The sequence below is a fragment of the Rana temporaria genome, chromosome 1, assembly GCF_905171775.1.
Source record: "Rana temporaria chromosome 1, aRanTem1.1, whole genome shotgun sequence".
Lineage (NCBI taxonomy): Eukaryota > Metazoa > Chordata > Amphibia > Anura > Ranidae > Rana > Rana temporaria.
In genome coordinates this window covers 263,506,931-263,532,678 of record NC_053489.1, presented here as the reverse complement: position 1 = coordinate 263,532,678, position 25,748 = coordinate 263,506,931, and the positions used below count along the sequence as shown (strand labels likewise).

Genomic DNA, 25,748 nt, shown 5'->3' with positions numbered 1-25,748 from the left:
ATATATATGTATATATTGTTACATCAAATAGGCCCATTTGTCCTGCAAATTTTCTGTTTCACTTATATGTATTACTCATTTATAACACTATGAGGGGGGGAGGGGGCTGATCTGAAAACGATTGTCTATACACTATTTTTTTATTTTTTTTTGCTGTTGCTTTTACATTCCATTGAAAGAATATCCTTAAGGTGGGAGTGGTAATAGGCAGGATTTCTTAGAGGCGTGATCTGAAAAAAGAGATAAACTATTGCAGGTGTTCCTGTTCTGCAGAGCAGATCTCCACAGCCATTATAAGAATGTCAGAGTTGGAATTATACTTGGATCTTCTGTCCCAGCCATGCCGTTCTGTGTATCTGTTTGCTAAGGTCAACAACATTCCATTCAAGCACCATGAGGTGAAACTTTTTAAAGGTCAGCAATGAAGATCATGATGGTTTAATATGTAGTTGTTATCATACCTACTGTTAGGAACAGCTCTTCTTATATATTAATGCAGCCATGAATTCATGTGTTCTAAAGCCTAATAAAACTAGCATCTCATGGAAAGAACAGATGAACTGTTTTAGCACATATGAATGAAACATGGTAAAAATTGGTTATAAACTGCAAAAGAAATCTTTAGTCTTACTTTATGTAAAGTAAATCTTAAAGTATTTTTAAGATGTAAAAAAAGAAAAGCCTTTTCATTGCTTGCACTTGTTTGTCGTTAGACAGATAAAGCAAATGAAAAGGAAGAATTGTAACTGGAGAACTTGTGATTTATTATTGCATACTTACTTATCTGTTACGCCTGGCATTTTGTCATTGAAACATTAAAATCTAACTGTACTCAGTACCAGCTGTGTTTAAGAATTATAATACTGTGAAAAATCCATGAAAACATCTACTGGGTCTGTACTGTACATTTGTCAAATTGATGACAAGCCTCCCTCAATTACAAAATGACTGTCAGCTTCTTTGTTTTCCTGGTGCCTTTGGGCATGACATCAGACAAATGGCAATGATCAGAAGCTCAGGGTAGAATTTAGAGTTTAGCTGTATTGTTTTTGCATGCCTGCAGTATTTCACTTGCATCAGTAACTGAACTTTACATCTAGGTACGCTCTATATTTCTGAGAGTGTTTTGCTGGTATATGAGTTGGAACAGGTTAATTACTAACCTGGGGGCAGCATCCCGTAGAATGCTGTGTAAGCAGCTAGCAGAACCTTTCCCATGTTTCTACTCTAAAGGATATTCATCTTGTACTTTACATTTAGACACTCCTTTATTGATTTTCTAAACAGTATTTATCTAAGGTATGCTTTTGTGATGTGAAATAATTGCTGTTATGCTCAGTGCACTATAGTCACAGGAATGGGACTGCTTAATATGCATTGTGTTCACTTCAAATATCCAATCATAAAGGGGAATTTAAAAAAATAGAGCATTTTCTTCCTTAAACCCAGCTGCATCCAAAACATTTTTTTTGCTTTTGTTTAGCTTATAGAACCTCTGTTATGTTTGTATTGTAATCTCTGTACCTTTAGGCTAGGTTCACACCTATGCAAATTGGATGCGGGTTTCCCAACATCCAATTCACACAGCAGGACATTGTGACGCTCTCTATGGAGTCGGTTCACACATCTCCGCAGTGGCTTAGGTGGGAATTGCACAGGAGCCCTGTGCATCTTTTCGTCCGTTTCAAATCCGAATCCAGCCAAAAATTCGGGCTGAAATCGGACCTGAAACTGTGAATGGAGACACACTGGACCCCTGCTGTGAGCTGGAGTGTGTTGCGGTGTGAACCCAGCCTTAAGAAGATTTCATCTCACTTCCTGAAATGGCAAACAATCAGAAAGCAATGAGATCTCTACTGTGAGCATAAAAGCAGCAATACAACTTTGAGAGGTTCTCAGCCATATTTTCTTTAGAAAGCTATTTTGTTGTATTTATTATTGTATTTCTTTTGTTCTTCTTATGTCTGACAATATCAAGATTTTGTTTGTTGTCTGACTTAGTGACAGAAACAGTAATGCAAACTTGACAGAGAGTCTAACTCTTTCATATATATAGATAAATATACAGTGTGTGTGTAAATATATATATATATATATATATATATATATATATATATATATATATATATATATATATATATATATATATATATATAAAATATATATATATATTTTTTATTTTTTTTTATTTTTTCACCTAGTGCATTATTGGTATATTTGAGCCACTGTAATTACACTTTGCCTAACATTATGTTTCACTAGGGGATCATCTCACTGACGAGTTTAAGAAGGTGAATCCAATGCACAAAGTGCCTGTTCTAACAGATGGAGAATTCACACTTGTTGAGAGGTAACATAAGATTTTTTTTTTAAAGCAATATATTGTACGTCTCAAACAAATTGTTAATCATTGTTTAGAAAAAGGAAAATAATGTATTTTGTTTTACCTTTAGTACTGCAATGTTGCGCTACCTAGTACAGAAATATGACACTCCGGATCACTGGTACCCATCTGATCTACAGAAGCGTGCCCGTGTAGATGAATACCTAGCTTGGCAACACACTAATACACGTCCCAATGGTTGCAGAGTCTTCTGGGTAAAGGTAATAATACAATGTCTCAGATTCATTTAATCATAAATGTATATATTTTTCTGTATTATTTCTGTCAGAACCAACTAAGTAAATAATGTAGATAAAGTGAAGTACCTCATGTATTCCTGTAGGCCATCTAACTACAGCTACAATATTTTTTGTGTAGGCATTTACCAGTAGTTTGAATTTGCAAGTAGGAAACCTGCAATAGTTTCCATTTAGAAAGCTAAACACTTTCAGTATGAAATACATTTGTGACAAGAAACTAGGGAATAGTTAAGAGAGAACTAAGCAAAGTTTGGGTCACCCAACACTTGAAAAAAATGAGCTGAATCCCATTGAAGTCTATGAAAGCCAAATTTAATATTTGTTTCTGGCCTTTTTCAAGGTCAGTTTGCAGTCTTTTGGTAACAAAGGTGCATGAGTAGCTGGGCATTGCCATTAGCAACATGTATCATTAAAATAAAATAATTGAAGAAATATCTTTTAGCAGAAAGTGGGTCTTTTAATGCAGAGTAACATTAAAAAAATACACAATTGCTTTAAATAATATGCTTAGTAATATGCTTAGGGGGTGCCCTAATCCTACAGCAAAGGTGTTATTCAAATATATATATAAATATATATATATATATATATATATATATATATACCGTATTTATCGGCGTATAACACGCACCCCAATTTTAAGAGGGGAGTTTAAGGAAAAAAAAATTCTCAGCACCCTGTACAGTACAAGCCTCACCCATCCAGTACACATCCCCCCATCCATTATACAGCCCCCCCATCCATTATACAGCCCCCCCATCCATTAAACAGCCCCCCCCATACATGATACATCCCCCCATCCAGTACACAGCCCCCCCATATATTATACATCCCGCCATCCAGTACACAGCCCCCACCATACATTATACATCCCCCCATCCAGTACACAGCCCCCCCATACATTATACAGCCCCCCATCCAGTACACAGCACCCCCATACATTATACATCCCCCCCATACATTATACAGCCCCCCACATACATTATACATTCCCCCCATACATTATACAGCCCCCCTCCCCAGTATACAGCCCTCATCCATTATACATCCCCCATCCAGTACACAGCCCCCCCATACATTATACATCCCCCTCCCCAGTATACAATCCCCCCATTCAGTACACAGCCCCCCCTGCACTCCCAGGAGACCCCCAGTCTCCTGGGACAGTGCTGCCAGCATTCTCCATAGTTAAGTAAAAAAAAAAAAATCACTGTCAGCCCCTACCACACTGTTCCTCTTGTGTCTCCTATTGCAAAAACGAAGCTTCCATTTACCTTAATAGCTCTGTTTTTTCACAGATCTTGGTCACATGACTTCTCTCCCCTGATGGGCATGTGACTGCTCTCCTCCAATCAAAGCTACACTCAGAGGAGGCAGCCTGAAAAAACGGAGCTATATAGACATTTACAAGCTTCGTTTTGGCCATGTCCCGATCCTCGCCCCCTGCTGGTAGAACATGATATCGGCGTATAACGCGCAGGCACGTTTTACCCTCTGATTTCAGAGGAAAAAAGTGCGCGTTATACGCAGATAAATACGGTATATATATATATATATATATATATATATTGATGCTAAATGACATATGTCAGGGGATTCTGGGTGATGTAATTTACCATCTCTGGTCATTATTATACGTGGTCAGTGATGAGGGGTTTATTGACATTCAGTAGCCAGCAAGGGAGTTGTCATTTGTGGCAGGAGTGCAATGGGAGAGGGTAGAAGTGGCATGGGTTGTCATGTCTATGGTTGTCAAAGCATTGCTCATCAGTATTAACAATGGATCTACATCCCTGAGCTATTACTGATATGATTACTGTGGATTTACATAAGAAAACAACATTATCTACGTATTGTAATAAAGGGGTTGTAACAATGTCTGTGTTTTTTTGCTATTTTACTTTGTGTTGAATGAATAAGTAAAAAAGGGTATTATGCAACCCTTACTCAATCACATAGAGTAGTAGGGCCAGGTATTTGAGACACGCTTGTGTTAAATATGGTTTCAGCATTCAATAAGTCCCCCCTAGCAGACGCCCATGTTCACTGAACCATGGCAGTGGCAATAAGGCTCATGCCCCATCCACATCACTGGGAGCTCTGGGTCTCATACTAACGATCAGGACCTGGGACTCCCAGCTTCTGGGTTACCTGATTGCTGTGGTAGTCTCTGATTGGCTATCACAGTGATCAGTCACTGTGCACCCCACCCATGGGTCTACTTTTTCCTCTGAATGGAGAGAAAGATGCATTGTATTTTCCTACCCTTGCAGGAGATGAATATTTTTCAATTAGTGTATTATTTTTATATATATATATATATATATATATTTTTTTTATATGTATTATAGCAGAATATATATATATATATATATCTATATATATATCTATATATATATATATATATATATATATATATATATATATATATATATATATATTTTTTTTTTTTTAAATTGTCACTTTTTGGTTTATAGCACAAAATATAAATACCCCAGAGGTGATCAAATACCACCAAAAGTTAACAGCAAAATAATTAACTTTTTTGATCTTTTGAATTTAAGGGTAGAGGAGAGATATGGGGTCTTTTAGAATCATAAAGATTCCATGCTGTATTGTTGTCGCAAGGGATGTTTACATATTTTTCTATCGCAATAAAAGTGATCAAATTTTTTTTTCTTTAGGGTCAGATTTGTCCACGACAATTTCGCAGTCCCTTTTGAGCAAACCAATCAATATACGCCTATTGTGATTTTTTACTAAAAACATGTAGAAGAATATAATAGCCTAAACTGATGAATACATTATTTTTTTATTTTTTATTTATTTTTATATGTATTATAGCAGAATATATATATATATATATATATATATATATATATATATATATATATATATATATATATATATATATATATATATATATATATTTTTTTTTTTTTTAATTGTAACTCTTTTTTTGGTTTATAGCACAAAATATAAATACCCCAGAGGTGATCAAATACCACCAAAAGTTGTTAACAGCAAAATAATTAACTTTTTTGATCTTTTGAATTCAAGGGTAGAGGAGAGATATGGGGTCTTTTAGAATCATAAAGAGGCCCTTCCATGCTGTATTGTTGTCGCAAGGGATGTTTACATATTTTTCTATCGCAATAAAAGTGATCACATTTTTTTTTCTTTAAAGAGACAGTAAAAATAAAAATATAATAAAATATTTTTTTTAAAGCGCCAATGTGTGCTTGCACACAGTAGTAAACGCAAACGTAGGTCATGCCCATGTTTGCACCACACATGTGAGGTATTGCTGTAAACGCCTGAGGGAGAGCAATAATTCTAGCACTAGAGTTCCCCTGTAAAGCCCTGTACACATGATTGGATATCTGATGGAATCTAATCCGACGGATTTTATTCGTCGGATATCCGATGAAGCTGACTTTCATCAGTCTTGCCTACACACCATTGGTCAAATATCCGACCGTGTCCAAATGCGGTGACGTAAAACACTACGACGTGCTGAGAAAAATGAAGTTCAATGCTTCCGAGCATGCGTCAACTTGATTCTGAGAATGCGTGGATTTTTGACCGATGGACTTCCACACAGACGATCATTTTTTTCTATCGTTTTTTTATCCATAGGAATATTTTAAAAAATGTTCTATTTTTTTTTCACCGATGGAAAACAAACTGATAGGGCCCACACACGATAGGTTTGTCCAATGAAAATGGTCCGTTTTCATCAGACAAACCGATCGTGTGTACAGGGCTTAAGACTATTTTCACACTGAGGCATTTTTCAGGCTCTAAAGGGCTAAAAATGGTGCCTGAAAAATGCCTCCCCTGCCACCCCAGTGTTAAAGTCCGAGTGCTTTCACACTGGAGCGTTGCGCTTGCAGGATAGAAAAAAAAGGCTGGGGGGTATATATATTATGTTTTTTTTATTATTATTATTATTATTCATTTAAAGTGTATTTTCCCACAAAAATTGCGTTTGAAAAAACGCTGTGCAAATACTGTGTGCCATAAAAATTTCAATAACAGACATTTTATTCTCTATGGTCTCTGCTAAAAAAAATATAAAATGTTTTGGGATTCTAAGTAATTGTCTAGCAAAACATACTGATTTTAACTGGTAAGCAACAAATGTCAGAAAAAGGTTAAGCAAGATTAAAATTTTCACATTCACTCTTTATCACAGTTGTTTTAACCAACTTTCAAAGAAAATTCATGGGGTGCAAATTGGATCAAATAAAATGTAATCATGTTAGCCTACATCTGTTCATTAATGAAACAATTCACTGTACAATTAACACTGTTTATCACTCTGAAAATGTAGATTCATTCTGAAAGCAAAGCTTTTGTACTGCACTTCCCAGATAGAGAATGCCAGGATGAGGGAAATAACTGCATTTTCTCAGGCCGTAGAGGACACAGATTCCTCTTGCCATGAGAGTGCACATTGCTGTCCAGTGTACACTACCCCTGCTGCATAATAGCAACCTGAGCAGGATCCGGAGTGACATGTCCAGGTTTGCTGACAGCCAGAGTGGACTAATTCCTGTGTGTGACCAACTGGTGAGCTGCAATATTGCTGGGACTGGTGAACTGCTGTGGGGATTTACTGCTGCTAGAGAGACTAAGCCCTTTAAGAACTGACCATTCAGTCTTCTAGTAAACTTATTTCTACCTGCTTGGTTGACTGGGACTATTGTCATATTCAGAAATGGTACAATGTGACCCCAATGCAAGCAAGCTGAAGAGTTAGGACTAAAGACTGTCCCTTTACAACTGTAAGGCCTCGTACACACCAGCGGACATGTCTGCTGGTGTGTACGTGGACCGTTTTCATCGGACATGTCCGCTCGGAGATTTCGGTCTGATGGCTGTACACACCATCAAACCTGCGCGGACAGAGAACGCGGTGACGTAGACGACACCGACGTTCTCTCTCGCGCGAGTTCAATGCTTCCACGCATGCGTCGAATCAATTTGACGCATGCGTGGGATTTCGGTCCGCTGGTTAGACGTACTAACCAGCGGACATGTCCGCCGGACAGCTTTCCAGCGGACATGTTTCTTAGCATGCTAAGAAACATTTGTCCGCTGGAAATCTGTCCGCTAGCCTGTACACACGATCGGATCTGTCCCCTGATACTGGTTCGCAGACCAGTTTCAGCGGACATGTCCGGTCGTGTGTACGAGGCCTTACATATATACCTTTACATTAGGGATGAGCCAAACATCCCCGGTTTCGGTTCGCAGCAGAACATGTGAACAGGCAAAAAAGTCTATGAACATGAAAAATCAAAAGTGCTATTTTTAAAGGTTAATATGCAAGTTATTGTCATAAACAGTGTTTGGGGACCTGGATCCTGCCCCAGGGGACATGTATCAATGTATCTATAGTATGCCTGTAAAGTAGCACATGTTTCTCGTGTTTATAACAGTCCCTGCATAAAATGACATTTCTAAAGGAAAAAAGTCATTTAAAACTACTTGCGGCTATAATGAATTGTCGGGTCCCGGCAATACAGAAAAAACGGCATGGGTTCTCCCCCCAGTGCATTACCAGGCCCTTTGGGTCTGGTATGAATATAAAGGGGAACCACAAATCCCCCAAAAAAATGCGTGTGGGGCTCCCCAAATTCCATATCAGGCCCTTCAGGTCTGGTATGGATTTTAAAGGGAACCCCGCGCCAAGATAAAATAAATGGAGTGGGGTTCCCCCCAAAAATCCATACCAGACCCTTATCCAAGCACGCAACCTGGCAGGCCACAGGAAAAGAGGGGGGACGAGAGAGCGGCCCCTCCTGAACCGTACCAGGACACATGCCCTCAACATGGAAAGGATGTCCCCATTTTGTCAGGGACAAGAGCCTCATCCCCACAACCCTTGCCCGGTGATTGTGAGGGTCTGCGGGTAGGGGGCTTATCGGAATCTGGAATACCGTGCGAGATAAAAGGTTGTGATGACCGCCATTGTATTCACTAGGGTCTCTGCTAAAGAAAAATATATAATGTTTGGGGGTTCTGTGTAATTTTCTAGCACAAAAATTAGATTTTTACATGTAGGAGCGAAGTGTCAGAATTGGCCTGGATGCAAAGTGGCTAGACTAGTTAGAGGATTATTATTCATATTGCAGTTAAAGTGGTTGTAACCCGAAAAAACAAAGCTCCTGTCTCTTTAAGGAATGATATATAGCATAGTGCTATTAAAGTGTCAGTTGGTCCTTTCCATGTTTTACAATACCTGTTTGATCCTGCCTTTTGTTATGTTCCCCTCTGTATTCTGACCACACTTATCATGGCTGCTAATCCATGATAGCGCAGTCATATTTCGTGCCTCCATCATCCTGCTCTCTCCTCAGTGTCTCTGCATCTCCCCCTCCCTCTCTCGCTGTCAGGTTCGTAGTCTGTGTGTGAACTGTGATGCCAATCTCCTGCCTGCCCCTCCTGCCTTGAGTAATACTATTCTCTGCAGCTGCTCCAGTGCTTTTAAAGAAGCATTGATTAATTCTATGATTTAGATCCATGTTTAGTGCAGTGTTTGTGTGTTTTCTTAAAATTATAACGCACATACCTTCTTTGCACAGTGCTGCTATGCAGTCACGTGTCCTCTCTCTGCCATCTTGCATACATCAGAAGGGAATCTCAGCTCCTCCCACTATAGTCTCTTAGATTGGTAAGGGAAGCAGAGGGAGGACACATGACTTCACAGCAGTACTGTCCAAAGAAGGTATTTGACATCATAATTTTAAGCAAACACACACTCCATTAAACATTGACCCAACACAGAGAGGATCCAAGTAACTAATAGATGTGGCTTTACAACCATTTTAGTGCTTTTATGCACTGTTTATAGCTGACTTTTCTGATTCATGAGTTAGCCCCATTCACACCGGTGTGTTTTGTCAGTTCCAAGTCGCACCCCAAAATGCAGTGACTTTTAAAACCGGTTCCTACACTACTTTTTGCTGATTTCATTGTGACTTGCATAGACTTCTGTTATATGAAGCCGCAATGAAATCGGTAGTGTAAATCACACTATTTTGTGGCTTTGAAATCGCTCTGAAATCCCAGTCTAATGGTACAGAACTCTAATCTAAGTTACCTTGACATGATAATTATCCTGTCTATTGCTCTGAACACACCTTCTGTTTGTTTATGTATGCACCATTTATTCTACATTGGGGGTTATTTAAGAAAGGCAAATCCACTTTGCACTGCAAGTGCAAACTACAAGTACAAAGTGCACTTAAAATTGCAGTGAAAGTACACTTAAAATTGCACTGAAAGTACACTTGGAAGTGCAGTCACTGTAGATCTGAGGGGGGCATGCAAGGGAAATAAAAAACAGCATTTTAGCTTGCACATGATTGGATAATTAAATGAGCAGAGCTTCCCCTCATTTCAGATCTACCCCTCAGATTTACAGCAACTGCACTTCCAAGTGCACTTGTAGCACAAAGTGGATTTGCCTTTCGTAAATAACCCCCATTGAGTTCAGTGTCAGAGGGGCTGAAAAGTGTTGTCAGAGTCAAGGCACAGAACATAAAATACCAATTACCGAGCAGGTCCTGCAGGGGTAGCACTACAAATACAAAAAAATAAAAAATTACATTCTGCCGTGATAAAAACAGTTTTAACTCCATGGACAAAATTGCAAAATGAAAACATCTGAGCAGAAAAAATAAAATATCCTCTACATTGCTTTAGGTATTTGAATGTGATTTACCCCAGTAAAGCCTCGTACACATGACAATATTTTCTGTGGACACAGCTTCAGACTTTCGTCCGAAAGGCGTTGGCCAGGAATTTGTCTTGCCAACAAACGCGAACGTACTAGACATGCTACGTGGTTTTTCAGCTCTTTAGTGACATCCGTTGGGCACCTTCTGCTAATGTTGTGTTTGGTGAATGGAAAATATTAAAGCCTGCCATCCAACATTTGTCTGCGGAAAATTCGACAACAATTTGTTCAATGGAGCGTACTAACGGTCGGAATTTCCACCAACAGGCTATCAACACACAATTCCCGTTGGAAAATCTGATCATGTGGCTTTACATTCTAAAAATTAAGACTTGCATTTTAGGTGCCTGAATATTAAATAGTGTGAATATTGTCAGAAACTGAATCCTACAACATCTTTGGGGGAATATTTTATTCACTGAGCAGTTTTGACAGCTAAATAGACCCCTTAGTGTTGTTTTTTAAGTACTGTACAGCCAAGTAACAGCCAAAAGTCAAACAATGTTTACTATTTATCAAGGAGGATGATCTTGTGCCTCCATTCCTGCTTTTTCACATAAAACAAAACAAGCTCACTAGTATAATTCATGCAATATGATCGATTTACTAAAGAAGTAGAGAATTTTCACTTAGCATAAGACTCGAACATAAAACCTTCACCTCCTCTTATGATATGACTGTAAAAAAATATTCTTCCAGTAAATCACTTCTGACAAAATTGACATCAGTGGTTTTGGTGCTTGTTGGCAGCTCCATTGGGGCTGCAAATGATTTGATGTAAAAGAATAAACATTTTCCGCACTCCCCTGTGTACTATTTTTGAAGCCGTGCAAAGAAATGAAAGTATGAATAATGACAGCGTCCAATATATCTACAGTATGTATTACACCTGACTTCACCAAGTGACCAAACCAGAATCCTGTCTGTATTTGCATTTAAATGTACCAAAGATAGCAAAACACTCTTTTTAACATTTTCCAACCTAACTGAATAGGCTAATACAACAGAATACAATTAGTTACATGTATAGTGCTAATTAGTCCTATACTGAGAGAAATATTAAATTGCCATTACTGACATCTTTCTTAGAACACAAAATAATGTGCATTTTCAATATTCACATTTCTCTCAGCAAGACCATCACCATTTTAAAGATTCTTAAACCCCCTTGCTATTCAGGTAATTTTTCTGTTTTCAGCACTGTAATGCTTTGACTTGAAAAAAAAAAAAAAAACGATTATTTTACTTACCTGCTCTGTGTACTGGATTTGCACAGGGCAGCCCCAACCCCCGGCCTTCTTGGCTCCTCTTCTGCATCCTATTGTGGGACACCTGCGGGCCTGATCCCAAGCTGTGTCCATTGCACTTTTATATACTGTATTTATTGGCATATAACACTCACTTTTTTACCCTGAAAATAGAGGGTAAACTGTGCCTGTGTGTTACACGCAGGGGGCGGTGGAAAGTTTTTTTCCCCTTAAACTTCCCTCTTAAAGTTAGGGTGCGTGTTATATGCCTGTGCGTGTTATACACCGATAAATACGGTAATAAAAACTGTTCTTTCTGCCTGGAAACACGCAGGGGGCGGTGGAAAGTTTTTTTTTCCTTAAACTTCCCTCTTAAAGTTAGGGTGCGTGTTATATGCCTGTGCGTGTTATACACCGATAAATACGGTAATAAAAACTGTTCTTTCTGCCTGGAAACTGGAGATTGTCTATAGCAACCAAAAGTGTCCCTTTATGTCAAAAGTGGTTTTAGAGCATCGATAATAAATTAGAATCACTTGATTTGTGGGGAAATTCGTCATCAAACACTGAAAGTAATAATTTGTATTATTATATAATTATTTGTTATAATTATTTATGTATTATATTATAATTTATGATTTTGTGTTTCAAACTTTATCATACCCGAGATGTCAACTAGACAGATTTAAGTGAGTTATTCCTAAGAATTACAGGCCTACAATATAAAACGCCAAATTTCCATGCAAAATAATGGTACCGCTTTCAACACCTAAAATCTGAAAGAATCATACCGCCAGGGAGGTTAAGCCCTAATTTGGGCTTTGTAAAAAAATGCCCAAAGTTCACCTTCCCATAGAAGCACATGTGCTACACACAAATAAATCCACAAAAATACATGTAAATACATGTAAATGCATTCTAGTTACTAAAATAACGAAATAACTAGCCAATAGAATGAGTTTATGCGCATATGCCTCTAAATGCTATGCACATGTAAATGTGCATAAACCCACATATATACACACCAAAATTAGATTTTTTTTTTAAGCTGCATTTTTTTGCCAGCTTCTGGCAGAAAGATTCAGTATAAATAGGTGTATTTTAATAAGTGCAATGTGCATGAGGTGTAATGCTGCTGATGTTCTACAGCCTCTTTTCTAGCTGTTCCTGTTTGCATCCACTACAGTGATGACTGCATTTTTTTTTTTCACAGAGCATATTTCCTAATTGTTGAAAGCTGCATTTGATTTTTCACAGGCTTTCTTTAAAATGATGACAGCAGTGGAATATGCCTATGCAATGTTCTTTAGCACAGAAGCGTATGGTTTCCTTCTGGGAAATCATGTTCTAGCATGAATTCCAGGCAGATTGTGGCAGACAGAAGCAGAGCATTTGTACCCCATCATACAATGCTATGTTTGGGTTCTTCGAATTTGCAGGGCTGTCAATCAAATCCAATGACGTGGGCACCGGGGGCATATCTGTGTCGCAAATGCTAGACTCGTGAGCTCGCCCACAAGGTAACCCCCAGGGCTTCTCCTAGGAGGAGCCACGAGTGCCGTTAGGGGACCCCAGAAAACGAGGATCCTTTGTTGTTTAAAAAAAAAAATCATACAACCACTGCATCCCTAACAGGCAGCTTCACAAGTGTAAACAATTTACTCATTCACAAGACCGGAATACATGGATGAATGAGTCCTTAGGGCTCATTTACACACAAGTTTGGGGGATAGTAAAAACCCACGGTTGAGCGAGTGTTTATTCTTCTGTGAGCATTTTCGATACAGCTGGAAAGCTCTACCCTTGTGATCTGCTGTGGGTGCTTTATGCCACCTGTAAAGCAGATTGCAAACACACCACCAAAAAGTTTTTTCTGTGTTCTGCTGTGAATTAAAGCCCATTTAAAATTAATGGAATCCAAAATCACACCACATGGGAACGCTGACAACAACCAAACCCCTTCCTTTCAGTACAAATCTCCCCTCCAAGGTCATATTATACCATGAAGAACACCCCCCCCCCCCAAGTCCCCCTCAGTACAGATCTCCCCTCACAGTCCTAAACTCCCCTCAGCACAGACGACCCTTCCAGACCCATCTCAGTACAGACCTTCTATTAGGGACCATGGTGGGCATAGGGACATAATAAAAAAAAAATGGAAAATGTAGAAGGAGCTCCTGCATTTGCAGCCTTTATTAAAGCCATCAACCATATCAGTGCACTTCAGCAGCCAGGTACAAGGGGCTGGGCGAACCCTGTGAACTAGAAGCAGCCCCCCCTTCTCCCCACCAACCTCGTTTTGTGTAATCAGATGGTCAGGAACTGCAGCCGTATGACACTGCCCTTTGATTGCTTCAGAGGCTCCCAGTCCCAGATGTTTGCAGTCTCAAGGTGTCTGATTACACAGTCACTTAACAAAACAGAGCACATTCAGAGGAGAATGCGAACTAGCAGACTGAAACTGGTCTGTCTGCCCTCCTCACTACATCTCTGCCTGGATTCCACATCTAGACTGTCAAGCCTCGTACACACGTCCGAGGAACTCGACGGGTCGAAACACATAGTTTTGCTCGTCGAGTTCCTTGTTAAGCCACCGAGGATCCCGGCGAGCTAGATTTTCCCATTCCTGTCGAGGAAAAAGAAGACATGCTTTCTTTTTGGCCTGACGAGATCCTCGATGGTTTCCTCGTCGAAAAGTGTACACACGGCCGGTTTCCTCGGCAAAAAAAAAACCCAGCAAGCTTCTTGCTGGTTTTTGCTGAGAAACTCGGTCGTGTGTACGAGGCCTTAGAAACACTGTAACAGGTATGCCTCCATGCTTCCTCTAAGTGTTTAAGATTGCAGCACCAAAATCTCTGCCTGTTGTAACATGGAATTCAGTGTCAGCATAGGCAGTGTGCACTGTGCAGAGAGAGATCAGCATTCAAAATTCAGTGGTCGAACACCAGCCAATGATTGTCCTGCTTAAGGAAGGGGGTGGGGCCACATACACATAGCGGCCCGCCCAGACCCCATTCCATTGACTGGTGTCTGATAGCTGCTGCTGGGTCCCACCCACCCCGACATCTGCTGGTCCCTTCAGTTATTTTATTTTATGTAATTTTCACGTTGATCTCGGGAGATAGCCGGGATGGCTGCCGCCCCTCTTAAAATGCCACCTGGGACCATGGGACCACTGGGTCTGCAAGGGTGGCGCCAATGTAATCAAACTTCCCCTTTATAGTGCCGTCGTACATGCTGTACATCACTGCGTTTGAGAACAACAAGATTTTGTCTTGACATTGTGTATGCAAGGAAAGCTTGTCAGGCCTCGTACACACGACCGAGTTTCTCGGCAAAAACCAGCAAGAAACTTGCTGGGATTTTTTTTTTGCCGAGGAAACCGGTCGTGTGTACATTTTTCAATGAGGAAACTGTCGAGGATCCCGTCGAGCCAAAAAGAGAGCATGTCTTCTTTTTCCCCGACGGGAATGGAGAAACTTGCCTTGTCGAGTTCCTCGACAGCCTAACAAGGAACTCGACGAGGAAAACAATGTGTTTCGCCCGTCGAGTTCCTCGGTCGTGTGTACGAGGCTTCAAGATTCTCGACAAGCCTGTCAAGAAACTCGTCAAGGAAAACGATGTTTCTTTTTCGACGAGATTTTCGGCTGTGTGTACGAGGCCTGAGTCATGTTTTTTTTGCGAAGGGGTGAAATACTGATCATTTCTTGTGTGAAGTGGGCAAACGTAAAAAAACAGCCGGTATCAAATACTTTTTTCCCTCCCTGTATATAAAAGGAATTGGTTTTACCAGTAACATCTTTTGGATGTTTGGTAGTGCTCAGTGATGCAGGTCTGATTTATTAAGTCAGCTTCTTAGGCCTGATTCAAACTGCAGGTTGCAGTTTGCATATTGCAGGTGCATTTTGCATTTTGCGTTTTTCAATACACCTTTGATCCATTAAAGTGGAACCAAAAACCCCAAAAATTTCCCTGGTCCTTTCCATAAAATGCACAGATGTGAAGTACATCCATAGGAAACAATGTTAAATGGACTGAAGTGTGTTTATGCAAAAATGAAAAACGCACTAAAAAATTCATAGGTGTGAACCAGGCCTTAGTCACAAATTTAACCCCCCCCCCCCGCCCACACACACACACACAGTTGTTGCTTGATCAAGATCTAGTGTTCCCAGTCCCAGTTTCTCGTAATAACCAACATTCCTAGTTCTTTGGAGGATTCCTTGTTTAATGTTCCAGAGACCCTTGCAGTCATGTACCCCTAGCAACCCTCACTGCCCTGCATCCTTTGGCCCAGTGTGATTTTTTTTAGCATGCATGCTGATCTTATGACCCTGTGTATTACAGTCTGTGTTCTGCTCCTGTCTCTATGCACTCTAGCCTGTATCATACTTCAGTGACTCCAAGTACACCAGCCAGTCTTCCAGCTCCAGTGTGTTCTTAGGCTGCTCCTGATCCTGTGAATCTGTACATTCCTGCCTGGACCAAGGGCATAAGTCCTGCGGGAACACGTGGGAACTGAGTTCCTGCACTTTTTTAACAGCAGGAACTCAGTTCACTTTGCAGGACTAGAGCAGCCGAGAGCAGCCGAGAGCAGCCGAGCCAATCCTTCACTAAGCGGCGATGCCCAGCTCGTAGCAAGTTCTTTCTAAATCCCGCGATAACTCGCGGCAGACGTCCGCAATGTCTCCTGGGAACAATGACAAAAGCTCCCGGGAGACATTGCGGCATTGAGGAAGTGACGGAATACCCGGACACTACCCGATGAATCCATATACAGGAAGCGGCCAGTAACATAAAGGATTACTAAGGTACAGTCGATCGAAAAAAAAAAAACCCATGCAGTTTAGTAATTATGCATATGAGCGTATTTTTTATTTTTTGGTGGGGGGGTGGATCTTGGGTGGGAGTTCCCACACTTTTTTCCCCAGGACTTGACCCCTGTCTGTAGCCAACTCAAATGACCCCATTTACTCCAGTCTGTCTTTCAGCTCCAGGGTGTACCCTGTGCACTCCAGCTGCATCCAGCCCTAAAGCTCTAATAAGTTCCCTATGCACTCCAACCACCTCCAACATCCCTCCTTTAGTGTGTTCCCTGTGCGTTCCAGACACATTCAGGAATTCTGCCCTAATGTGTTCACTGTGCCCCCACTGAGACCCAGCATACCTGCATCCTCTGGGATGTATCCCAGTACCTTCATCAATTCTTTCAGCCTAGTAATGCCAGAGACGTTGTGCTCTCCACTGTTTTCCAGTGCCTCTGTGTGCCCCTGGACTCTTCTGCTAGCATTTCTGCCTTAGGGTTGCCACCTCATCCCATTAAACCCAAACACGTATTAATTACATAGGTTCTGTGGCTGATTAAGTTGGTGATTAAACTCACTTGGCGCCTTACCTGCTTTAAATTAACCTCAGAACCTGTGTAATTAATATGTGTTTGGGTTTAAAGGGATGAGGTGGCAACCCTATGCTGCCTTCCAGTGAAGTCCGGCATCCCAGTGCTGCATAATATACCTGCACTTCTGCCTTTCTGTAGTTCCAAATCGTTGGTGCCACAGACACCCTAGCACTTCAGTCACTATTGTGAGTCCAGCATTTTTGCGCTTCTCTGCATACAGTGAGCTGCAGCCTGTATGGATCTTGTCGAGAGCTGCAACCTGGGAATCACCCACAGAAAATCCATCTCTACCACTAGGAGCTCTGGTTAACATCAATGGCTCTATAGACTCTGCACTTTGGTTCACACCCCTATCAAGCTTGCAGGCTGCATGGTGGGTGTATGACCTGCAGACATTTTATTAAACTTTGTAAAAAATACTATGTGGTTCCACACTAAAAGAAGATCACAAGATATGCTACAAAAATAAATAAATATTGGGGGCACGATCTGGCAATTGTTACAAATTTTTGAGATCTTAAAGAGTAAACCTTCCCATTGATTATTGATCTTTTCTCTTTACTTCATCAACTGCTCAATTCTAGCTCATAACTGCTAGATAAACAAAAGCTACCTGAAAAGAGATATTTTAACAAGTTACGATTAATCAGACAGGGCTACTCATGCTTTACCTAAGCCCCGGAACAATGTACAATAAAAAACAATCTATCACACATATAAATTATGGGATGCCAGAATGGTATTGTAACACTGATGCTGTTCTGGAGAATTGTACTATGCTGTAAATTAGCATCTGCAAGAAACTAGCAACAAATCACCCCAATGTAAAAGTTATAGTTTCGGGTTGACAATTGAAGAGTTAGTTATTGATCAGCTGTTGCAGACAAATATTGGTCTTGGGTGTACAGATCTGTGCACACAGGCAGGGAAATAAGTAAATATAAGTAAATATACTGCAGCGCTGCAATTTAAAAAACTCAAACATAGTTTGCTAAAGTAGAATCCTGATCACTAAAATCAAATAAAAGCTTTAACGTGATAACATCACTTTAAACGACTATTTTTATTGGTTAGCATCCATGAAAACAATAAAGCCGTGTACATACGATCGATTTGTCCGATGAAAACAGACCGATGGACTGTTTTCATCGGACAAACCGATCGTGTATGGGACCCATCGGTCTTTTTTCCATCGGTGTTAAAAAATAGAACATGTTTTAAATTTTTCCTATGGATAAAAAAACAATAGAAAAATGCGATCGTCTGTGTGGAACTCCATCGGAGAAAAATCCACGCATGCTCAGAATCAAGTCGAAGCATGCTCGAAAGCATTGAACTTCATTTTTTTCGGCTCGTTGTAGGGTTTTACATCACCACGTTTTGGCGAGGTCGGAATTTAGTCTGATAGTGTGTATGCAAGACGGATGAATGTCGGCTTCATCGGATATCCGACAGAAAAATGGTTTAGATTCCATCAGATTTCCGATCGTGTGCACAGGGCTTTACTGGTGATACTTATGTAAAGGTTGTTGTCTCTCACAATTACTGTTACAGCTGTTTCAACGTTGGGCAGTTTTTCCAAAATGCACAACATTTTGCTTCTTACATGGCATTCAGCAAGGGTTTACATGTAGTTTAAAAAATCTGCCAGTGCCACCATATGTACTTATGTATGCTAATTATTACAATTCAATAAACAAATTTGACAAGGGAAAAAAAAAAATCTGCCAGTGCCTATAATCCTTAAAGGGGTTGTAAAGGTAAAAAAATGTTTCCCTAAATAGCTACCTTTACCTTAGTGCAGTCCTCCTTCACTTACCTCATCCTCTTGAGGTAAGTGAAGGAGGACTGCAAAGCCTCTTGAGGGGGCGAGCAGGAGTGTCAGGACGCCCACTAACACACAGCTCCTTTCTCTATCTGCAAAGTAGAGAGTGTCCTGACTTGCCTGCTCGCCCCCTCAAGAGGCTTTCTCCACACCAGGGAGAAAGCCTTGCATTACTGTGTGTAGTTACAGACAGAACAACAGGAAGTGAGGATTTCTCAGAAGAAATAAGAACATTTAAAAGCAAACTGGAAGGATGAGGTAAGTGAAGGATGACTGCACTAAGGTAAAGGAAGCTATTTAGGGGGGAAAAAAATTACCTTTACAACCCCTTTAACCGCTTGCTGACCAGCCACCGCAGTTTTACGGCGGCAGGTCGACTCTGCTGGGTAAGATCACGTATATCTATGTCATCTCGCCGATGCACGTGCCCGGCGGGCGCGATCACTGCAGGGCACCCGCGATCGCTCATTACAGAGCAAGAACCGGGAGCTGTGTGTGTGTAAACACACAGCTCCCGGTCCTGTCAGGGGGAGAAATGCCTGACCGTCTGTTCATACAATGTATGAACAGCGATCAGTAATTTCCCCAAGTCAGTTCACCCCCCTTCAGTTAGAACACACCCAGTGAACATACTTAAAACCTTCCTCGCCCCCTAGTGTTAACCCCTTCCCTGCCAGTGGCATTTTTATAGTAATCAATGCATTTTTATAGCACTGATCGCTATAAAAATGCCAATGGTCCCAAAAATGTGTCAAAAGTGTACGAAGTGTCTGCCATAATGTCGCAGTACCGATAAAAATCGCTGATCGCCGCCATTATTAGTAAAAAAAAATATATTAATAAAAATGTCATAAAACTATCCCCTATTTTGTAAACGCTATAACTTTTGCGCAAACCAATCAATAAACGATTATTGCGTTTTTTTTTTACCAAAAATATGTAGAATACGTATCGGCCTAAACTTTTTTTTGTTTGGGAGCCACGTCGCACGACCGCGCAATTGTCAGTTAAAGTGACGCAGTGCAAAAAGTGGCCTGGTCTTTGACCAGCAATATGGTCCGGGGCTGAAGTGGTTAAGTTGGGCACACACATATGAAAATGTGGCCACTTTAAGAGGAACTGATGAATTTTGATTTGTGTGTAGTCCTCTCTGGTCAGCAGAAGCCGATTGTTAGACCGGCATCTGTCAAACGGTCTTACTGGAAAACCAGCATTTGATCAGGCACTGCAATCAATGGCTGCAGTGCTGATCGTTGTATTCTGACATGGGAGTATTCCACACTGTCAGAATACAATAGTGCAAAGGGGGAGATCCATGCATTCACATTGCTTGTGTGGATGCAGGAATTTCGTTTTCTTTTTCATTCAGCCCACCAGAACAAACAAACCTCAGTGTGTACCCTGCTTTGACGCCGAGCATATGCAACATTGCGCACCCACTGGATTATTTTTTTTATGGGGTCTGCATATTTGCATATCTCCCTTTGTGCTGGGAGCATGCTGCACAGTGTTCTCCCAGCAGGAATCAGGGTCTCACTGAGAGCCCCCCAGGCCTCGTACTAGCAATCAGGACCTGGAACTTCCGATTCCAGATCACCTGATCACTGTGATAGTCTCTGACTTGTTTTCTCTTAGCTAGATTCACATAGCCCGCCCTAACTCTGCGGCGGCGTAGCGTAGCTTGTTTACACTACGCCACCGTGAGTTAGAGAGGCAAGTAAATTATTCACATAGTACTTGCCTGCTAAGTTACGGCGGCGTAGCCTAAAGCGGGCAGGCGTAAGGGCAGCTAATTCAAATTTAGCTGAGGAGGCGTGTTTTATGTTAATGGGGCTTGACCTGACGTGATTGACGTTTTTTTGGAACGGCGCATGCGCCGTCCGCCTACATATCCCAGTGTGCATTGCGGCAACGTACGCCGCACGGGCCTATTGGTTTCGACGTGGACGTAAATTACGTAAATCCCTATTCACGGACGACTTACGCAAACAATGTAAAATTTTCGCATTTCGAAGCGGGAACGGCGGCCATACTTTAACATTGCTATTCCAACTATTTGATGGAATATCTTTAGGCCTGATAATGCGTTACGTAAACGGCCTATCTGTACTGCGGCGGCCGGGCGTACGTTCGTGAATAGGCGTATCTAGTGATTTACATATTCTACGCCGACCGCAATGGAAGCGCCACGTAGCAGCCAGCCTAAATATTGCACCCTAAGATAGGACGGCGCAAGCCGTCGTATCTTAGATAGGTTTAAGTGTATCTCTGTTTGAGAATACACTTAAACGTAGGTTTGGCGCAGATTCCGAGTTAGGTCGGCGTATCTACTGATACGCCCACCTAACTCTTTCTGAATCTAGCTATCTCTCTTTGAATGGAGGAGAGAGATACATTGGGGGTTGTTTACGAAAGTTAAATCCACTTTGCACTACAAGTGCACTGAAAGTGCACTTGGAAGTGCAGTCGCTGTAGATCTGACAGGAAGAACTGAAATGAGGGGAAGCTCTGCTAAATTTATCATCCAATCTAACAGCAAGCTAAAATGCTGTTTTTTTATTTCCCTTGCATGTCCCCCTCAGATCTATAGTGACTGCACTTGAAAGTGCACTTTCAGCCCACTTGTAGTGCAAAGTGGATTTGCCTTTCGTAAATAACCCCTATTGCATCTCTCTCTGTCCTTGCAGTAAAAGAAAGGGAAAAAAAAGCGTGAGTTAAAAAAAATATATATATATTAATTAAAAGAAAATACCTAGATCACGGTTTGATTTAGGTCAGTGCCAGGATTAGTGTCTGGGTCAAAGGTCAGGGTCAGAATTTTTTGGACAGGATTTGCAGGGACAGATGTGCAGGGACAGTTCTATGTACTTGAAACATGCGCTATTTCACATGCTAACTTTACACCCCCCCAGGTACGAAATTTAAAGTAATATTTCACTTTTATTGTTTCACTTTTACCATATTAAATTCACTGCTCCCGAAAAAAACGGCTGTTTTTAAAACTTTTTTTTGCATTGATACATGTCCCCTGGGACAGGACCCAGGTCCCCAAACACTTTTTAGGACAATAACTTGCATATTAGCCTTTAAAATTAGTACTTTCGATTTCAAAGGTTCGAGTCCCATAGACTTTAACGGGGTTCTAAAGTTCACACGAACATTTGGTGTGTTCGCAAGTTTTGGTGCGAACCGAACAGGGGGGTGTTCGGCTCATCCCTAACTACAAGTGCAAACTACAAGTGCAAGCTACAAGTGCAAAGTTCACTTGAAATTGCACTGAAGTGCAGTCGCTGTAAATCTGAGGGGTAGATCTTAAATGAGGGGAAGTCCTGCTGATTTTATTATCCAATCATGTGCAAGCTAAAAATTATGTTTTTTTTTTATTTTCCTTGCATGTCCCTCTCAGATCTACAGCGACTGCATTTCCAAGTGCACTTTCAGTGCAATTTCAAGTGCACTTTGCACTTGTAGTTTGCACTTGTAGTGCAAAGTGGATTTGCCTTTAGTAAATAACCCCTATTGTCAATAAGGCTGCTGGGAACCCATCTCAAACTGATGAGCTGATGAGCTAGTTCATTCAAATTCCACCTTATTGGCCCTTCTAAGCCAGCAGACCAAAGTTTAAAAGTCAGGCAGTGCATTATGATAACTATGGTGAATTCCCACATTTATTTGTTAGATTTGTAAACCATGAACAAGTAGAATTTGCTACAAACCCATGGTAGATGTTTTCCCAAGTTGATCCCTAGTTGTTTGTTATTAAATTGACTGCCTTCATTGCCAGATAATACAAGTCAACTGTTTTAATACGATCCAGTAATACATTTTGTTATTTGTGATTCAGCACATTCCATGGAAAGCTTCACTGTCTGCAAATGCAGATGCTGATATAGATCTTGTATATTCCTGGAGGCAACCCCTCTGCTGTGAGAAATGTGTATTAAGCCTCGTACACACGACCGAGAAACTCGACGGGCGAAACACATCGTTTTGCTCGTCGAGTTCCTTGTTAGGCTGTCAAGGAACTCGTTAATTAACCATCTCAATGCAGGGCACTTTCACCCCCTTCCTGCCCAAGCCATTTTTTAGCTTTCAGTGCTGTCGTACTTTGAATGACAATTGCGCCATCTTGCAACACTGTACCCATATGAAATTGTTATAATTTTTTCCCCACAAATACAACTTTCTTTTGGCGGTATTTGATTACCTCTGCGGTTTTTATTTCTTGCGCTATAAACAAAAGAAGAGTGTCAAGTTTGAAAAAAACACAATATTTTTAACGTTTTGCTATAATGACTATCCAATTAAAAAAAAAAAATCCTCAGTTTAGGCCGATATGTATTCTTCTACATACTTTTAGTAAAAAAAAAACGCAATAAGCATATATTGATTGGTTTGCGAAAAAGTTATAGCGTCTACAAAATAGGGGATAGATTTATAGCATTTTTATTATTATTTTTAATTTTACTAGTAATGGCGGCGATCTGTGATTTTTATGGTGACTGCGATATTGCGGTAGACATATCGGTCAATTTTGACACTATTTTGTGACCATTCACATTTATACAGCGATCCATGCTATAAAAATGCATTGATTACTGTATAAATGTGACTGTCAGGATAGAGGTTAACACTAGGGGGCGATCAAGGGGTTAAATATGTATCCTAGGGAGTGATTCTAACTGTAGGGGAGGGGGCTCACAAGGGGAGGAAACAGAATGGTGTTCCTCTGTACAAGAAACTCACCATCGGTCTCCTCTCACCTGACAGGACGTGATACACACAGATCCAAGGTCCTGCTCTGTTACTGGGCAATCGTGGGTGCCCGGTGGACATCACAGCCTCCGAGGAAGACATTGTGATTGACGTTGAGGCTACAACAGGGGACATTATTATTTTTTCATAAAGGACTTGTCAAAAATCATCATGATTTTATTTACACTACACTGCTTTTTGGGGGGTTAATGAGTTGGGGTACAATCTACCCCATACTCATTCACATGGGGTGAGCCGGGATCTAGGGCCACCCTTTATTAAAGATGGCTTCCCGATCTGGCAAGCCCTTTGCCCGCAGACCCCCACAACCACCGACCAGGTTTGTGGGAAAGAGGCTCTTGCCCCCATCAACATGGGCACAAGGTTCTTTGGTGTGGGGGGCAGATCACCCACCCCCCCATGTTGAGAGAACGTGGCCTTGCATAGTTTAGGGGGGGCTCGCTCCTCCCCACCTTTGCGTACCTGCCAGGCTGCATGCTCAGATAAGGGTTTGTTATGGATTTTTTTGTAATTTTACATTGCTAACATTGCACACACTTGACCTCAGATCACATTTTGCATGCCACAAGTCGGATGAGTTAAGTTGGTGATCCGACTTGGATGCAACTTCCAGTCAATTCTATGGGCTGAAATTGCACCCAAGTCTGACCAAAGTAGTGCAGGAACTTTTTCAAAGTCGGACTAGCTAAGATGACTCTCATAGGCAATCATTGTTTTTTAGATGTCATGCCACATGTGCTCTCACAGTTGGAATGCATGTTGCACCAGTAAGAACTGGACCTAAATGAAAAAAACAGAGGGGATAATATAAAAAAAATAAGAAAAAAATCATACAATCTGGCTGATATCTCATCTAAACATGTGCTGAGAGATATAGGGGGTTATTTACTAAACCAAATCCACGTTGCACTACAAGTGCACTACAAGTGCACTAAGCGTTGAGAAAGAATGACACATGTTAGCTGTTTTCTGTATTCCTGTGCTGTAACTTGTGGTTGTGTGTTTATTCAAGCATCTACAATAAGGACCCTTTCACACTGGGGCAGGAGGTGTGGTGGCGGTAAAGCGCCGCTATTTTTACCACTAATTTTGCGGCGCTATTCGGCTGCCAGCGGGGCAATTTTACCCTTTGCTAGCGGCCGAGAAAAGGTTAAAACCACCCACAATGCGCCTCTGCTGAGGCGCATTGCCGGCGGTAAAGCCGTGGTGTCCCATTGATTTCAATGGGCAGGAGCGGTGAAAGAGCGGTATACACACCGCTCCTGCCAGCGCACCACTCCAGTGTCGGGCTTTCACACTGGAGAAACAGCAGCCGCTATTTCAGGTTGGTTTGCAGGCGCTATTTTTAGCGCAATAGCAAAGATAAGACACCCAAAGTGCACAGAAGGGGAATGTGCTTACCAGATTCAATGGATCTTTTTGATTAGAAAAAGATCTCATGCACTTAGCAGGAGCGTGCCTGCACACTCAGCCATAAACAGGAGATGTGGGTATTGGCTCAAAACCTCCCTTGCAGAGATGGAACTTGCTTTCCTCATCACCGAGGGCTTGTTGGGGACCTTTTTCTTAGGCTTTGCCTTGAGCTTTAACGACCCCTGCGCCATGAGGTTTTGAGCCAATACCCACCTCTCCTGTTTATGGCTAAGTGTGCAGGCACGGTCCTGTTAAGCGCATGAGATCTTTTTCTAATCAAAAAGATCCATTGAATCTGGTAAGCACATTCCCTTCCTGTGCACTTTGGGTGTCTTATCCTTGCCTATGGTGAAGGAACAAGTTTGCACTTTCTGGATAACAATCCTTTTACAGCAATATTCTGTTTTTTTGGTGGATGGATTTTGGAATTTAATCACAGCATCTGGGATTTTTTTCTTCTTCTATGATTGGGACAATTTTTTATCTTTCTTGCTTTTTATATCTCCATAGAAAGAGTCAAATACTTTCTTTTTGGACTTATATTATTTGCGGACTACCTTATGGTGGTTTGTTTCAAGATTTATTATCACTAATTGTATAACACTGTTCTAATTCACTTGGGTGAATTCCATGATCTGTGTTTTTTTTCACTTTATTATTTATTATTTAATCATGTTCATAGAATGTGAATAGAAT

The 25,748-nt window shown here is 41.0% G+C and overlaps 1 protein-coding gene across 1 annotated transcript in view; it reads left to right on the top strand.

The window, feature by feature from the left end:
- The first annotated feature begins 250 nt into the window (after positions 1-250).
- LOC120941680 (glutathione S-transferase theta-1-like) overlaps positions 251-25,748 on the top strand; it is a 39,140-nt gene continuing 13,642 nt past the window's right edge. The window contains exons 1-3 of the mRNA XM_040355227.1: positions 251-414; positions 2,263-2,350; positions 2,454-2,604. Of these exons, the coding sequence (XP_040211161.1) occupies positions 300-414; positions 2,263-2,350; positions 2,454-2,604 (354 nt within the window). The 5' untranslated portion in view covers positions 251-299. The remainder of the gene's footprint in view (positions 415-2,262; positions 2,351-2,453; positions 2,605-25,748) is intronic.